This window comes from Sceloporus undulatus, chromosome 5 (genome assembly GCF_019175285.1).
Source record: "Sceloporus undulatus isolate JIND9_A2432 ecotype Alabama chromosome 5, SceUnd_v1.1, whole genome shotgun sequence".
Classification (NCBI taxonomy): domain Eukaryota; kingdom Metazoa; phylum Chordata; class Lepidosauria; order Squamata; family Phrynosomatidae; genus Sceloporus; species Sceloporus undulatus.
In genome coordinates, this window is record NC_056526.1 from 3,217,739 (window position 1) to 3,231,956 (window position 14,218).

A 14,218-nucleotide genomic window follows, 5' to 3' on the forward strand; every position below is an offset into this window, starting at 1 on the left:
GGCTGCTCCGAGACTTTTACATTCCCTCCCAGGGAGGTTGGTCTGGCACCCTCCTTGTTCTCCTTCTGTAGACCGTTCTGTTTTGAGAACTGATGAATCACGGCAGCAGGACCTTGGATAACATACTGTATTGTCTAAAGTGGTTGGTTGTGGGGTTTTTTTCATGCTGGCCTTTAATTGCAGTGATCATTTAATTACATGTAGAGAGATCTTGTAGCACCTTTGAGACTAACTGGAAGAAAGAAATTGGCAGCATGAGCTTTCCTAGACTTCAGCCTACTTCCTCAGATGCATTTAATTACATGTTCACTTTTCTATAATGTGTACTTTTAGCTGCCTTTGTTTTACTTTCTCCAAGCTGCCTTTAGTCCTAGGGCTGAGGAAAATGCACGATATACACAAATATTGCGATGATGATGAGAGTTGTTGCAGTTCCACAATGTCTGGGTGCAGTGTCAAAATGGTAAATTTTGGAGTACAGGTCCTGAACAGTGTGCATAAGAGGTATCCTCAAGATGGGATAAAAATGCAAGTGGCTGTAGTAAAATACACTTTAAAAAAACAAACATTTCTAATAGTCTTTAGCTCCACCTGGAACAGGACTTTTGTAAATCTAATGCATCTTGCATCCCTTCCAACTTTCCCAGTTTGTCAGGGACTGTTTTGATTAATCTTCTGTCATCCTACATTTTTCAGCTACTTTAAAAACATTCCAGTTTTTCTCATCTCACTTTCCTCCTTTGTCCTGAGCTTATTTCAGTTGCTGTAAACCAAGTTCAGAGTGCAAAAGGAGTTTGTACTCAGTTAACACAGCCAAGGGGAGAAGAGAAACAAAGGTAGTTCTTGCTCTTCCCAAGAGGCTCAGGAAAAAGCAAACTGCTGCACTATCTCCAGCCTTATGGCTTCTTCTTCACTGAGAACTACTGTTGGTATCTTGACCATCTTTGACATTGCTTGGTTACACATGTCCCAATTTTTGTCTCTGCAATGCTGGTGGGCATGGTCTCCCCAACTCAAGCCCAGTATCCTGGATTACAATGAATCTCTTTTACAAAATTATATTGTGGTTGGGAAAATCCGTTTTCTCCTCCAGAGACTGTAAGGAAATTGCAGCTGAAACCCACTGTGAATAATGTTGACTTTGATATTGTTGTGTGCCTTGAAGTCGTTTCTGACATATGATAACCCTAAGAGAGACCTATCATGGGGTTTCCTTCGCAGGATTTGTTTAGAGGAGGTTTGCTGTTGCCTTGAGGCTGAGAGTGTGTGACTTGCTCACACTCACCCAGTGGGTTTCCATGGCCAAGCAGGGATTTGAACCCTTGCCTCCAGAGTTGTAATCTAACACTCAGACCACTACGCCATGCTATGGTGAATCCTATCGTGAGGTTTTCTTGGCAAGATTTTTTCAGAGCAGGTTTACCATTGCCTTCTTCTGAGGCTGAGACAGTGTGACTTGGCCAAGGTCACCCAGTGGGGTTCACGGCCGAGATGGGAATCAAACCGTGGTCTCCAGAGTTTGGATGGGTCTACTCTAGCAGGGACTAGTAATTTGAATTATGGGAAGAAACGTCAAAATTAAAATGTATTTCAAGGAGTTCCTTTGTTTGGACTACATGAATTCCTAAAATCTATGTTGTCCGGCAAAATGAATTTTTTGGCTGAGATGCCTTTCCTTTGTTAGACCCAAATCTTGGGCAAGTTTCTTCTGTTCGAATCGGACTATATGTCCCCGAATCCTCTTCCCAGCTCTTCTCCCAAGCTCTGGTCCCTTGATCATCTAATGAGCATCTTGCTAGTTTGCTGCTGCTGTTGTTGTTGTTGTGTGCTGATTCTAAAGCAAACCCATCTTGGGGTTTTCTTGGCAAGTTTCTTCAGAGGGGGTTTTCCATTTCCATCCTCTGAGGCTGAGAGTATGACTTGCCCAAGTGGCCAAGTGGGTTTCCATGGCCGAGCTGGGATTTGAACCCTGGACATAGTCCAACACTCAAACCACTATGCCATGCTAGATCTCCAATATCTGGTTCCATTCATCCCCCAATTGGTGCTCGCCTGACCCTGGGGCTCATGTTGTGCTTTCTGACTGATCCGCCTCCTTATTTTCTTTCAGGTCAGGGTTCTCTTCCATCACTGGTGGCACAATGAGCTCTCATCCCCGCCGGATCCGCTTGAAGCCCTGGCTGGTGGCCCAAGTGAACAGCGGGCAGTACCCAGGCCTCCGCTGGGTGGAACCCGAACGGAAACGCTTCTGCATCCCATGGCGCCATGCCACCCGGCACATCCCCAGCCAAGACGATGAGAACACCATTTTCAAGGTGCCGAGAGTGGTGCGGATTTGTGGCTTGGGTTGAACGTGTCTTTCCCATGGCTCTTAATGCTAGGGATACAGGGGTCCTTCCACATTTGCTGAAGTTAGTGGTGAGGAACCACAGCAAATGTGGAAAAACAGAAATGAAAAATCCTATTCTTTTTACCTGGGAGAACACCTCTCTAGGGCTCTCCAGGTCTTCCAGTGCAACTCTGTGCTCAACATCTGCCAGAAGTTGAACATAGAATAATATTGGAGGACCTACAAATGCCTAGAGAAGTGTTCTGTCTAGGAATATCTTGGTCCTTCATTGTGACTCTATGGTCAGCTTCTGGCAGAGTTGCACTGGAGGACCTAGAGATTCCTAGAGAGAACAAATTAATCAAAATCGCAAATAATGAAATCCACAAAAGTCAAAGCTGCAAATGTGGAGGGCCAAATGTATTTTATTATATTTATATATATTAGCACTCTCTCTCTCTCTGTGTGTGTATGTGTGTGTGTGTGTGTGTGTGTGTGTGCGTGTGCGTGTTTTGGCAACAAGAGAACTAGATCTGTTAATTTGTTTGAGGAGCACCAGAGTGGGATATTATTAGTAGTACTGTATGTATAGTTCATAGATTCTTAATCCACTGCTTCAAGCATCCATGACTTGAACACATTCAAAATACTGTAAGTATAAATTCCAAAAAGCAAACCTTGATTTTGCCATTTTATGTAAGGGATGCCCTTTTATCACACCATTGTATTTAATGGGACTTGAGCATTCACGGCAGATCCTGGAACCAGACCCCAGCGGATAACAAGGGCCCACTGTAACAATTATACTATACAGTCGGCCCTTCTTATACACGGATTTTTTATACACGGAGTCAAGCATACACGGTTTGAAAATGTTCCAAAAAAGTATAAATTTATCTTGATGTTCCATTTTTTATTAGGGACACCATTTTGCTTTGTCATTATACTTAATGGGACTTGAGCATACACAGATTTTGTTATACACGGGGGATCTTGGAACCAAACCCCAGCGTATAACAAGGGTCCACTGTATTTATAATTATATTGCAATTATATAGTTGGAATCCTGTTCAGTAGCTACAGTGGTCCCTCCACATTCGCTGGGGTTAGAGGTGAAGGACCCCAGTGAATGTGGAAAAAACGTAAATTAAAAAACCCACTATTTTTACCTGAGTCACACCAGAGGACTTAGAGATTCTATACTAGAGATTGTATTTAATGGGACTTGAGCATTCCTACACACACACACACACACACACACACACACATATACTACAGTCTTGTAAAGACTGGAATTCATGTTTATATTAAGTCTTTAGTAATTAAGAAAAGAGAGTAGGAAACTCCTAAAACTGGCCCGAGTATCTAACCTGTTTTCATTGAATGTGTCAATTTTATTATGTTTATGGGCTGTTAAACTGTATCCTATCTGATATTGTACAATTTTTATTTGTTGTCTGTTTGTATTGATGAGTTATACTAATCAATACTGTACTGTTTATGTTAGTTAACAACCAAAAGTGACTTCAAAAACCTACCATGTCAACCTGGCAGCATCTCAAATGAAGGATTTCCAAGGCACTTCAGATTCAGGCCCTGGGCAGTGATGTCCGCAGCACTCTTTTGGTTGCAAACACATTGAAATAAGCACATTGAAATGAGAGGGGATCATTCCAGCATCCTGTTCTCCATGTCCTACATGCCCAGGAGAATGCTGCAGATATCATTTCCCAGCATCCTGATCTGCCTCACCTCAGAAGGCCTTTGGTTGGGGCACTGCCAGGCTGGCTAGGTAGGTTTTGGGGGGCTGTCATCATCAGACATATAGCTATGACAATGGAGCTATGTCATCGTAGTTACGTCTGACAATGTAGGATCGTGGCCAGTAATGGTACAGGTTGAGACCCCCTAAAATACCGCAAAATTCAAAATTATCCACATGGGTGGCTGAGATTGTGACGGCTTTTCTTTCTGATGCTTCAATGTACACAAACTTTCTTTCATGGACAAAATTAATAAAAAAAATATTATGTATAAAATGACCCTCATGTTTAGACTTGGATCCCATCTCCAAGGTATCTCATGATGTATGATATTATGTGAGATATCTCATTATGTATATGAACCAGTGTGGATAGTAGTCTGAGTGTTGAGTGACTATGACTCTGGAGACCAAGGTTTGAATCCCTGTTTGGCCATGGAAACCCACTGGGTGACCTTTGGCAGATCGCACCCTCTCATCCCCCAAAACCCTTTTGAAAGGGTTGATATGTGTTGAAAATGACTTGGAGGCACATGACAGCATATGCAAATATTCCAAAATCCAAAAAAATAAAATACATGTTTTTTAACTTTTGTTTTTAAATTGTAAACATTTCTGATCCCAAGCCCTTTGAATTAGGGAGACTCAGTCTGTATTGATCATAAGTAGCAATGAAGGACAGGGAGGAGAGATTTGTGAAGTTTTTTGGGAGGGGGAGGGCAAATCCTTCCTTTTGCACTATAACTCTCAGAATCCACTAGCCTACATGTCCACTGCAGTAGCCATATATTGCCCATCTTGGTTGAGGTTTCTGGAAATTGCAGCACCCACCCACCCCCCCAAAAAACCCACAAATCTCTGGGACAAATCTATTTTTGAACTACCTTGGGAGCCCTAACAGTTTAAAAGGACCTTGTAAATATAAATGTTTAAAATAGACAGTAATCCTGCCAAGAAGGGTTGGGCAACTCTGTTAGATCTGGAGAGGTCTTTCTATCCACAACCTTTTGGAGTGCAGTCCCAAAACTACACCCCTCCCCCCAAAAAAGTGCTAAAATAGGTGGAAATCCTCTTCCTTGTTTTGCAAAGACTGGTTTCTTTTAATGTTATATCTCGCCAACCTATTTAAAAGCAAGCCACTGTGCCACCTGTTCCTCCCACCACCACAGTTTTGGTCAGAAAACAGGTGATTTGGGGAGTCTGGCACAAGAATTGTTTCTGCATAATATAGATACCCACTGTTGGAGTTACGCTGCACAAGTACTGTGCAGTCACTACGCTGAACATCCCCGTAGTGCAGTATATGGGAAACAGTGAATACACATGGCTGCCACCTTCTTGCACAGTTTGCAACGCACAGAAGCAATGTGAAATGTATACCAACACACTTTTTAGATGCATTATTGCCCATTTGGAACTTTTTCACACATGGAACTCGGGTCTCACCACCACCATCTGGATATATCTGTTCCATACTGTCCAAAAAAGTCAACCAGCATGCATAATGCAACTTACACCTGTATATGTCACCAATGGGATGCTGGCCTGGATGGGTCAACGGCCACAAAAGAACCTTTGAGGACCACATATAGCCGTGGAGATGCACCTGACCCATTTGCAGGTTTTAAACAGCAGCCCATGCATACGTACATATGAGCACATGCAAGTCATGCCGTCTTTTGTGTTTGCAGGCCTGGGCCAAAGAGACAGGCAAGTACAATGAGGGTGTGGATGAGCCAGATCCTGCCAAGTGGAAAGCCAACCTGCGTTGTGCCCTGAACAAGAGCCGTGAGTTCAGCCTGATCTACGACGGGACCAAGGACACCCCCATGCAGCCCTACAAGATCTACGAGGTTTGCGATGTGCCGCAGCCCAACGGAGGTACCACCTGGTCTGTGCGGTCATATGCCAACTTTGTCTGGTGCTCCCTTAAGGGCAGCTTGTCTCAACTTTTCCCCAATAGTCGAAGCAAAAATAATATGCAAAGCCAACAGGCTGTTTTCCAGCTTAAAGCAGACCAGGGTCTGGCAGGGGTGGACTATCAATGGTGCAGTTGGAACCAATGCTCTCCAAGCCTCACAGTCTCTGAGAGCCCAGTGCTGCTGGTCTCACCACCACAAGAGGCTATTTTGTGTTAGTGTCATAGAATCACAGTTGGAAAGTACAATTGGCCCTCCACATTTGCCGATTTGAAGTTTGCGGATTTGATTGTTCATGTCTTTGATTAATATCTTCTCACTAGGCATCTTTAGGTCTTCCGCCACAACTCTGTGGTCAACATCTGTCAGAGGTTGTGTAATGGAGGACTCAGAGATTCCTAGAGGGAACACTTCTGTAGGCATTTGTACATCCTCCTTCGCAATTCTATGGTCAGTTTCTGGTAAATGTTGACAGTAGCATTGTACTGGAGGAGCTAGCGATTCCTAGACAGGTGTTATCTTGGTAAAATAAATTGTGATTGTTTTTTTGGTGGTTTTTCCACTTTTACAGTGGTCCTGCACCCCTAACCCCAGTAAATATGAAGGGCCCACTGTACTCCCAAAGGCGATCTAGTCCAGCCCTCACCATTGTCTTTAATGGGACTTGAAAATCCATGGATTTTGTTATCTATGGAGGATCCTGGAACCAAACCCCAGCAGAAACAAGGACCCACTGTACTCCTGAGAGATGGCTATCTAACCTTGATTTGAAGACCTCCAAAGATGGAGAATCCACCACTTTTCATGGCGGTCTTTTCCACTGCTGCAAAGCTCTTACCATTATGTAGTTCTTCCTAAGGTTAAGGTGAAATCTCTTTCCTTTACTCCATTTTCTGCATGACATCCCTTCAAATATTTAAACAAAGCTATTGCACTGTCTCCGTCTCTTCTCCTCTAGGCTAAACATATCCAGGTCCCTAAGTCCCTCCTCATAAGGCTTGGTTTCTAGACCTTTGACCATCTAGGTTGCAATCATCTGCAACCAGGTTGTCAATCTCCTTTTTAAATGTGCATCTGAAGAAGTAGACCAAATGTACAAAAGTTTATGCTACAACTTCTTTTGCACAGTTAGGTCTCAAAGGTGCTGCAAGATCCTTTTGCATAATGATGTATCTAGACTAGAGTAAATTGTGGCACCCAGACACTGAACATGTTTTAAATATCATATGTCCCTTTCCAAGTAAAATTAGAGGAAGTGGTTTGCTTGGGAAATGAGCCACAACAAATATGAATGGTTCCAGCATGTATGTTCGTCTTGCTCTGTCTTCCCTTTTCCGCATAACCAAGAACACTTGTGTGCCTCATGACTCACACAACACAAGTCGCACTTTGAGGCACCCGTCCTTATAGGGATACAGAGCTTTACCATGCTCTTTGAGAAACAGTTAGGGGAGCTGGGGATGTTTAGCCTGGAGAAGAGAAGGTCAAGAGGTGATATGATAGCCCTGTTTAAATATTTGAAGGGATGTCATATTGAGGAGGGAGCAAGCTTGTTTTCTGCTGCTCCAGAGAACAGGACCCGGAACAATGAATGCAAGCTCCAGGGAAAGAGATTCCACCTCAACATTAGGAAGAACGTCCTGACATTAAGAGCTGTTTGACCATGGAAGATGGCTGCCTTGGAGAGTGGTGGAGTCTCTCCTTTTTTGGAGATTTTTAAACAGAGAATGGATGGCTATCTGTTGGGGTGCTTTGATCCTATGTTCATTCATGGCAGAATGGGGTTTGACTGGATGGCCCTTGGGGACTCTTCTGACTCCATGGAATTTATCACACTGGGGCTAATTTTGGCATTAAAGAGGGATTAAAGGGCATTTAAAACATCCTGCAAATAAAGCAAAAATGGTGAGTAATTGCGCAAATGATTATCACACACAATTGCGCAAATAAAGTGATATCAGAAATGCATTGTTGCTGAAATCCCAAAAATAAAAAGATGCGCATCAATGCTTCTTTATGACCACTTTCAGAACTGCCACTCAGATGTCTACCATTTTGTTTAAGTGTATTATATTGAAATAATATTCATCATTTTAAAAAAAATACTTTATATATTAGTTTTCTGCTCTGTAATACCATATAACATATTGGATAAATCCTTACTAAATATTAGCATTATTACACCACATACGTTTCAACCCCTTTCTTCCTTCCCTCCTCTTCCTCCACATTATAGGTACGGGATATTAAGTACTTGGTTTTAGCCAAGTAATTTAGTATCCAGTACCTATAATATGAAATATTTTATTAACAATTCCCCCTAACTTCATTGTACCCCTTTTCAGCTTTGACTTTCATGATCCAAGGACCCCACTTGTCTCACCAGATCATTTCCTTTTCTCTCCCTTAAATCATCAAATAAGAGAGATTCTGCAATATAATGCTACCAGTTTTATTTATTTATCTATTTATTTATTTAGGTATTTATACCCTGTCCTTCAGCCCTAAAGGCTTTCAGAGCGGCTTACAATTATTATTTTTAATTGGACGGTTCCCTGCCCTCAGGCTTACAATCTAAAAGACACGAAACAAAAGGAGAAGGGAATGGTGGAGGGAAGGGGGATGAGGTCCAGTGGTTCTTCTCTCCCTCTGAGGCCTGGACCAAGGCAGATGGACTGGAGGGAGGGCTCTTCCTTCTTCCAGGCTAGCCCTGATGGAGCTGGACCTGCCTGGTGAACTCCTTCCTCTCAGGCTGGTGGATGGCAGTTGTGGAGGGCTCCAACATTGTTTTTTCCATCCTAATGTTATTACAACGCATGCTGCTCTTATTACATAATTTTCTCTTATTAAATCCCATTTTTTAAAATTCAAAGTTAGACAATTCTGTTTTAATATGCATCATTTAATGCATTCGAATAATAGCCTAAATCCTATTTTTAGCCCCAATTAGAGTAGATTTACCTACTGTATGTGTTTGACTCACCATTCAGCAGTAGATTTAAGGGCTCTACTCAAATTGGGCAAACAGTTAGGATTCTGGGAAACATTTACAATTTATTATTAACATTTCCTGTAACTTCATGTGTTTGTCGAGGGGTTTTGTGTTGTTATTAACTGCCATCAAGTTGACTTGGCTTTATGGCAACCACATTAATAGAAACCTCCAAGTCAAAAGTTTCTTCAGGTCTTGCAAACTCAGGGTAGCCTTTATGGCCTCCTTGATGGGGTTTATCCATCTTATCCTACATCCTTCTACCTTCCCAAGCATTATTGTCTTTTGTAGAGAGCCATGTCTTCTCCTGATGGACAATTCCTTGCAATATCAAACTTGCTGTCAAAGGTTTCGTCAATTGAGGTATGCCTATGTATATGTTTGCGTGTGTGCTGTTGTTCTTGTTGTTGTTTTTAACATCTATTTATTTGTCTACCTTTACTTTCCAGAGTCCTTTGCTGGAGATGAGCAAGCTGGCTGCGAAGATGAGGAAGAGGTGAGAAAATAGCCCCATGTATTTATTCCCAGAGAGAAGTCATGGCAGTTGACATGAGCCAGCAAGTGCCTTGCTCTCTGAACATCCTGAGACGCTGGTGTTTTAAAAAGAGTGGTGTCCTCTTTGCTTAACTAATACGTTTTTACATTTTGCAAATCAATAGACTTCTCTTCTCCAGTTTGCAAGCATTTCTGTAGGGTAGGGAGGACATGACATGGGCTCCAGATGTTGTCATTTTTGAATGCCTATTATCCCTCTCTCTTGGCCCTCCTGGATGCTGGATCCACCAGATACTGGAATTTAATATCCCCAAAGCATTTCATTCATGCATTCCTATCTAAATCAACCAGTAGCTGTGGAGACCCTCTGACCAGATTGTTTTTCTCTAGGAGGGCTTGGAAAAGTTACTATTTTGGACTAGAACTCCTAGAACTCTCTACCCAGCATGGCCAGTGGTTTTGAGAGTTGTAGTCCAGAAATGTAATTTTGCCAACATCCAAAATACAGATTGAGTCTCCGTTATCTGAAATGCTTGGGATCAGAAGTGTTCTGGATTTCAGATTTATTTACTTGTTTATTTGGATTTTGGAATATTTGCATCTACATCTAGTGGGCCTTTAGTATCTGCTGGGTTTTGGTTCCAGGACCCCCCATGGATATCAAAATCCATGGATGCTCAAGTCCCATTATATACAATGATTGTGGTGGTGGTTGCTGTTGCTATTATTATTATAGTGGGTCTTTGGTATCCACTGAGGTTTGGTTCCAGGACCCCCTGTGGATACCAAAATCTGTGGATGCTCAACTCCCATTATATGCAATGGGTGGTTGTCATCATCAACATCATCATCATCACAGTGGGACCTTGGTATCCGCTGGGCTTTGATTCCAGAATCTCCTGTGGATATTCAAGTCCCACTAAATACAATGACATAGAAAAATGGTGTCCCTTATATAAGATAGCAAAATCAAGGCTTGCTTTTTGGCATCTATATATTTTCTCAATATTTGCAAGCCATGGATGTTTGAATCTGTGAATGAAGAATCCGTGGATATGGAGAGCTGACTTTAATAAGATATCTTGGAGATGGGACCCAAGTCTAAACATGAAATTCATTTGTTTCCTATATACCAGATATACATAGCCTGAAGGTGATTTTGTACATAATATTTTAAAATAATTTTGTGCATGAAACAAAGTTTATATACACTGAATCGTCAGAAAGGACAGGCGTCACTATCTCAGCCACCCAAGTGGACTTTTTGGATTTTGGAGTATTTCGGATTGTGGAATTGCGGATGAGGCATTCTCAGTCTTTAACATCCAGCTGGTGCCACTAAGACGTCTGCACAACCAGGGCATTAAAATGAGCTTTCTGCAGTTTCAGAGATATACTGCCTTTACACAAAGAAGCTCCATTCTTTGGTTAATAGCTCTTGAGTGTATGAAGCTTGCTTTATATACCAAATCAAAAAGTGGTTCCCTTTTGCTCAGAATTGACTGTCCAGGGACGTAGCCAAGGGGAAGGGTTCTTGGGGTCCGGACCCCCCTTCCATTAGAAAAATGAATGGTGTGTGCTGCTGCGCCACCGCACTCAAGCCCCATTATAATGGTGGCACTTAGTCTGCCCCCCCCCTTCCTAAAATCCTAGCTACGTCCCTGGACTGTCCAAACCAGCGATGGCTCTCTTGTGTCTCCAGTGGAAGGCATTCTGTTTCTGCCTTGCTAACACCAATTTCTTGATTTGCAGCTGCAGAAGATGATGCCAACGCTGAGGATTGCAGGTGCGTTTTGGGACGGCCAGAGAAGTGGGGGAACAAAGGGAAAGAACTTGTCACTCTTGTTGTTGTTGTGTGTCATCAAATCATTTCTGACTTGTGGCGACCCTAAGGCCTATCATGGGGTTTTCTTGGCATGTTTCTTTCAGCCATAGCCATCCTCTGAGGCTGAAAGAGTGTGACTTGCCCCAGGTACCCAGTGGGTTTACATAGCCAAGCCAGGATTCAAACTCTGCTCCCTCAGGGTCATAGTCCAATGCTGAAACCACGATGCCACCTTGGCTCTCTACTTGTGATCTATTTGCTCTTATATATTCCAATTGGTCCTTGTCTTGTAACTTTCCCTAGGCATATCCCCAGATCCTGGGACTGGACAGGGGAGACCTTATGGGAGACTCTTACCTCTTCCTCAGAAGAGGTGGAGGAACTAAGTGGAAATAAAGCAATTTCAATAGGTGGAGAAAATGGCTTCAGTAGAAATAATAATGCAATTGCCATGCTGACTGCAAGATTTTGAGAGCTATCCTCCAAAAGAGGAACTTTTGCTGAGCTCTAGCCATTGCACAGAGTTACTTATTTGGGTCACGACTCTCAGACTCCCCCAATCAGTATGTTCTTAAATGTTGATTTATGGTGACCCCATGAAAGAAACACCTCCATTCTCAAATGCTCTGCTCAGCTCTTGCAAAGTCGGCTTCCTCGAGTTGAGTCCATCCCTCTGCAATTCCGTCTTTCTCTTTTCCTAATGCTTTACTAAGCATTATTGCCTTTTCTGAGTCATATCTCAGTATAGTCAGTTTGGCCTGAAGGGCAAGTTTGGGCTTGATTTGCTCTAAGACGGACTCATTTGTCTTTCTAGCATCCACGGTATCCGCAGAACTCTTCCCAACGCCACATTTCAGATCAGTTGACATCTCTCCAAATGCGTCCATCTATATAAATGAGTCATAAACTATAAATTGCTAATTCTTTGCTACTTAGAAAAATCTTAAAGGTAAAGGTAAAAGTAAAGGTAGTTCCTTGACATGAATATCTAGTTGTAATCGACTGTAGGGACCTTACTCCAGGCATAAGACCATATCAGGGATGCTGGGAGTTGTAGTCTGAAAAAAATAAGCCACAGGCAAAAAGCATCACATTTTAAATTTTAAATTGGCACTTTAGGATTGCTATAAGTTACAAATGACTTGAAGGCACACAACAATAACAACAACGACAACATCCAATCTCTGAGGGCTCTTGTATCTCCCCCCCCCCCCCCCATTTTGAGGATTTTCCGTACCCCTCTTGTCCTTTATTTTTTAATGTATTTATATGCAATAGATAAGTCAAGTTCTCAGTGTTTGGTGATGGTCTAGAGAATGACATGGACCCTCCCAAAAAACAGCCTTTGCAGGGCATATGGGTTCGGAGGTCACACTTGACCAATGTTGGGTCTCCGTCGTCACACAACAATACCACAAATGATTTCTGTAGCATACAGCATACAGACTGAATATTTGAGCTTATATTTGTCAAAAGAGCGGATCGCTGGTTGAAAAAAATGGGTTTTGGTAATAATATAATAGCGTTGAAAGAGTGGGTTGTCAGAAAGTTGGGGGGCTCCTGCAGGATTTTGGATTTCTACTTATTTATTTGGATTTTGGAATATCTGTATTGGCATAAAGCCATATAACCATGCCACTTAATGTGGGGTGACCCACTACTTCCCAAACACCTGCCTTTAGGCAGAAATAGTCTGTATCCCTTTAAAACACTGAAGAGATAGTGTGTGGGGCTCAGTGCCGGGAGAAAGGAGTGACCCCAGGTTTCTAAAAAAAGATCAAATTTTAATTTTCTAATTTAATTTGAAACAAAATAAAACCCTGGGGCCTCTGCTTTTTCCTGCCACTGAGCCTTGCCCCACTCCCCCATCTCTCCAGTGTTTATCCTTTTAAAATTTTCGTTAAAAGCATTGCATTTTAGCCAATATTCACTTCAACCACATGAAACTGAGTCCATGGAAATACCTTTAGGCTGTGAATGTGATATTCCAACTTAAAGGTCTAATTTTAATTTTGGTAGTTCTTTGTGCCACAGCTCTTGCCATGACTGTCAGTGATATATAGGAATTAGGATTTATTTATTTATTTATTTATTTAGGTATTTATATCCCGCCCTTCAACCCTAATGGCTCTCAGGGCGGCTTACAATTATTGTTTTTAATCAGACAGTTCCCTGCCCTCAGGCTTACAATCTAAAAGACATGAAACAAAAGGAAAAGGGAATGCTGGAGGGAAGGGGGATGAGGTCCAGTGGTTCTTCTCTCCCTCTGAGGCCTGGACCAATGGATTGGAGGGAGGGCTCTTCCTTCTTCCAGGCTAGTCCTGATGGAGCTGGACCTGCCTGGTGAACTCCCTCTTAGGCCGGCAGATGGCAGTTATGGAGGGCGGAGGTAACATTAATCCAAAAAAACCCCATGACTAAGGACTTGGTCTGTTGCGGCGTGGGAGGATGGTCAGTTGAGTGACCGCACGAGGTGATGCCAACCCCAGTGATGCCACTGGACGTTGCGTCATCTTGCCCAAAACTCAGCCAACTTTTATTTATTTATTTATTTATTTGTTGTTTCATTTTTATGCTGCCTTTCTCCCAGGAAGGGACTCAAGGTGGCTCACAAGATAAATAATTTTTTAAATTTTTTACAGTAATTTAAAAATAACAATTAAAATCATCTAGTTAAACCAATGTAAAGTTAACGTAAGAATGTACAGAATTTAAAACAGAACACGCATCCCTATATAAGCCTCCCTGTCGTGATTTTTTAAAAAGCTTGCCTGAATAAAAATATAATGCTGGTAGTTGTTTGTGCCGCAGCTCTTGCCATGACTGTCAGTGATATACAGGAGTTAGGGTTTTTGCTTGCCGACAAAAGGCAAGGAGAGAAGGGCGCTCCAAAAGA

The 14,218-nt window shown here is 42.3% G+C and overlaps 1 protein-coding gene across 1 annotated transcript in view; it reads left to right on the forward strand.

Annotated features, from left to right (window-relative positions):
- The window catches only part of IRF5 (interferon regulatory factor 5), a 55,416-nt gene that overhangs the window by 32,024 nt on the left and 9,174 nt on the right, over positions 1 to 14,218 (forward strand). Inside the window, exons 2-5 of the mRNA XM_042470928.1 lie at positions 2,111 to 2,315; positions 5,783 to 5,972; positions 9,452 to 9,498; positions 11,250 to 11,283. Of these exons, the coding sequence (XP_042326862.1) occupies positions 2,142 to 2,315; positions 5,783 to 5,972; positions 9,452 to 9,498; positions 11,250 to 11,283 (445 nt within the window). The 5' untranslated portion in view covers positions 2,111 to 2,141. The remainder of the gene's footprint in view (positions 1 to 2,110; positions 2,316 to 5,782; positions 5,973 to 9,451; positions 9,499 to 11,249; positions 11,284 to 14,218) is intronic.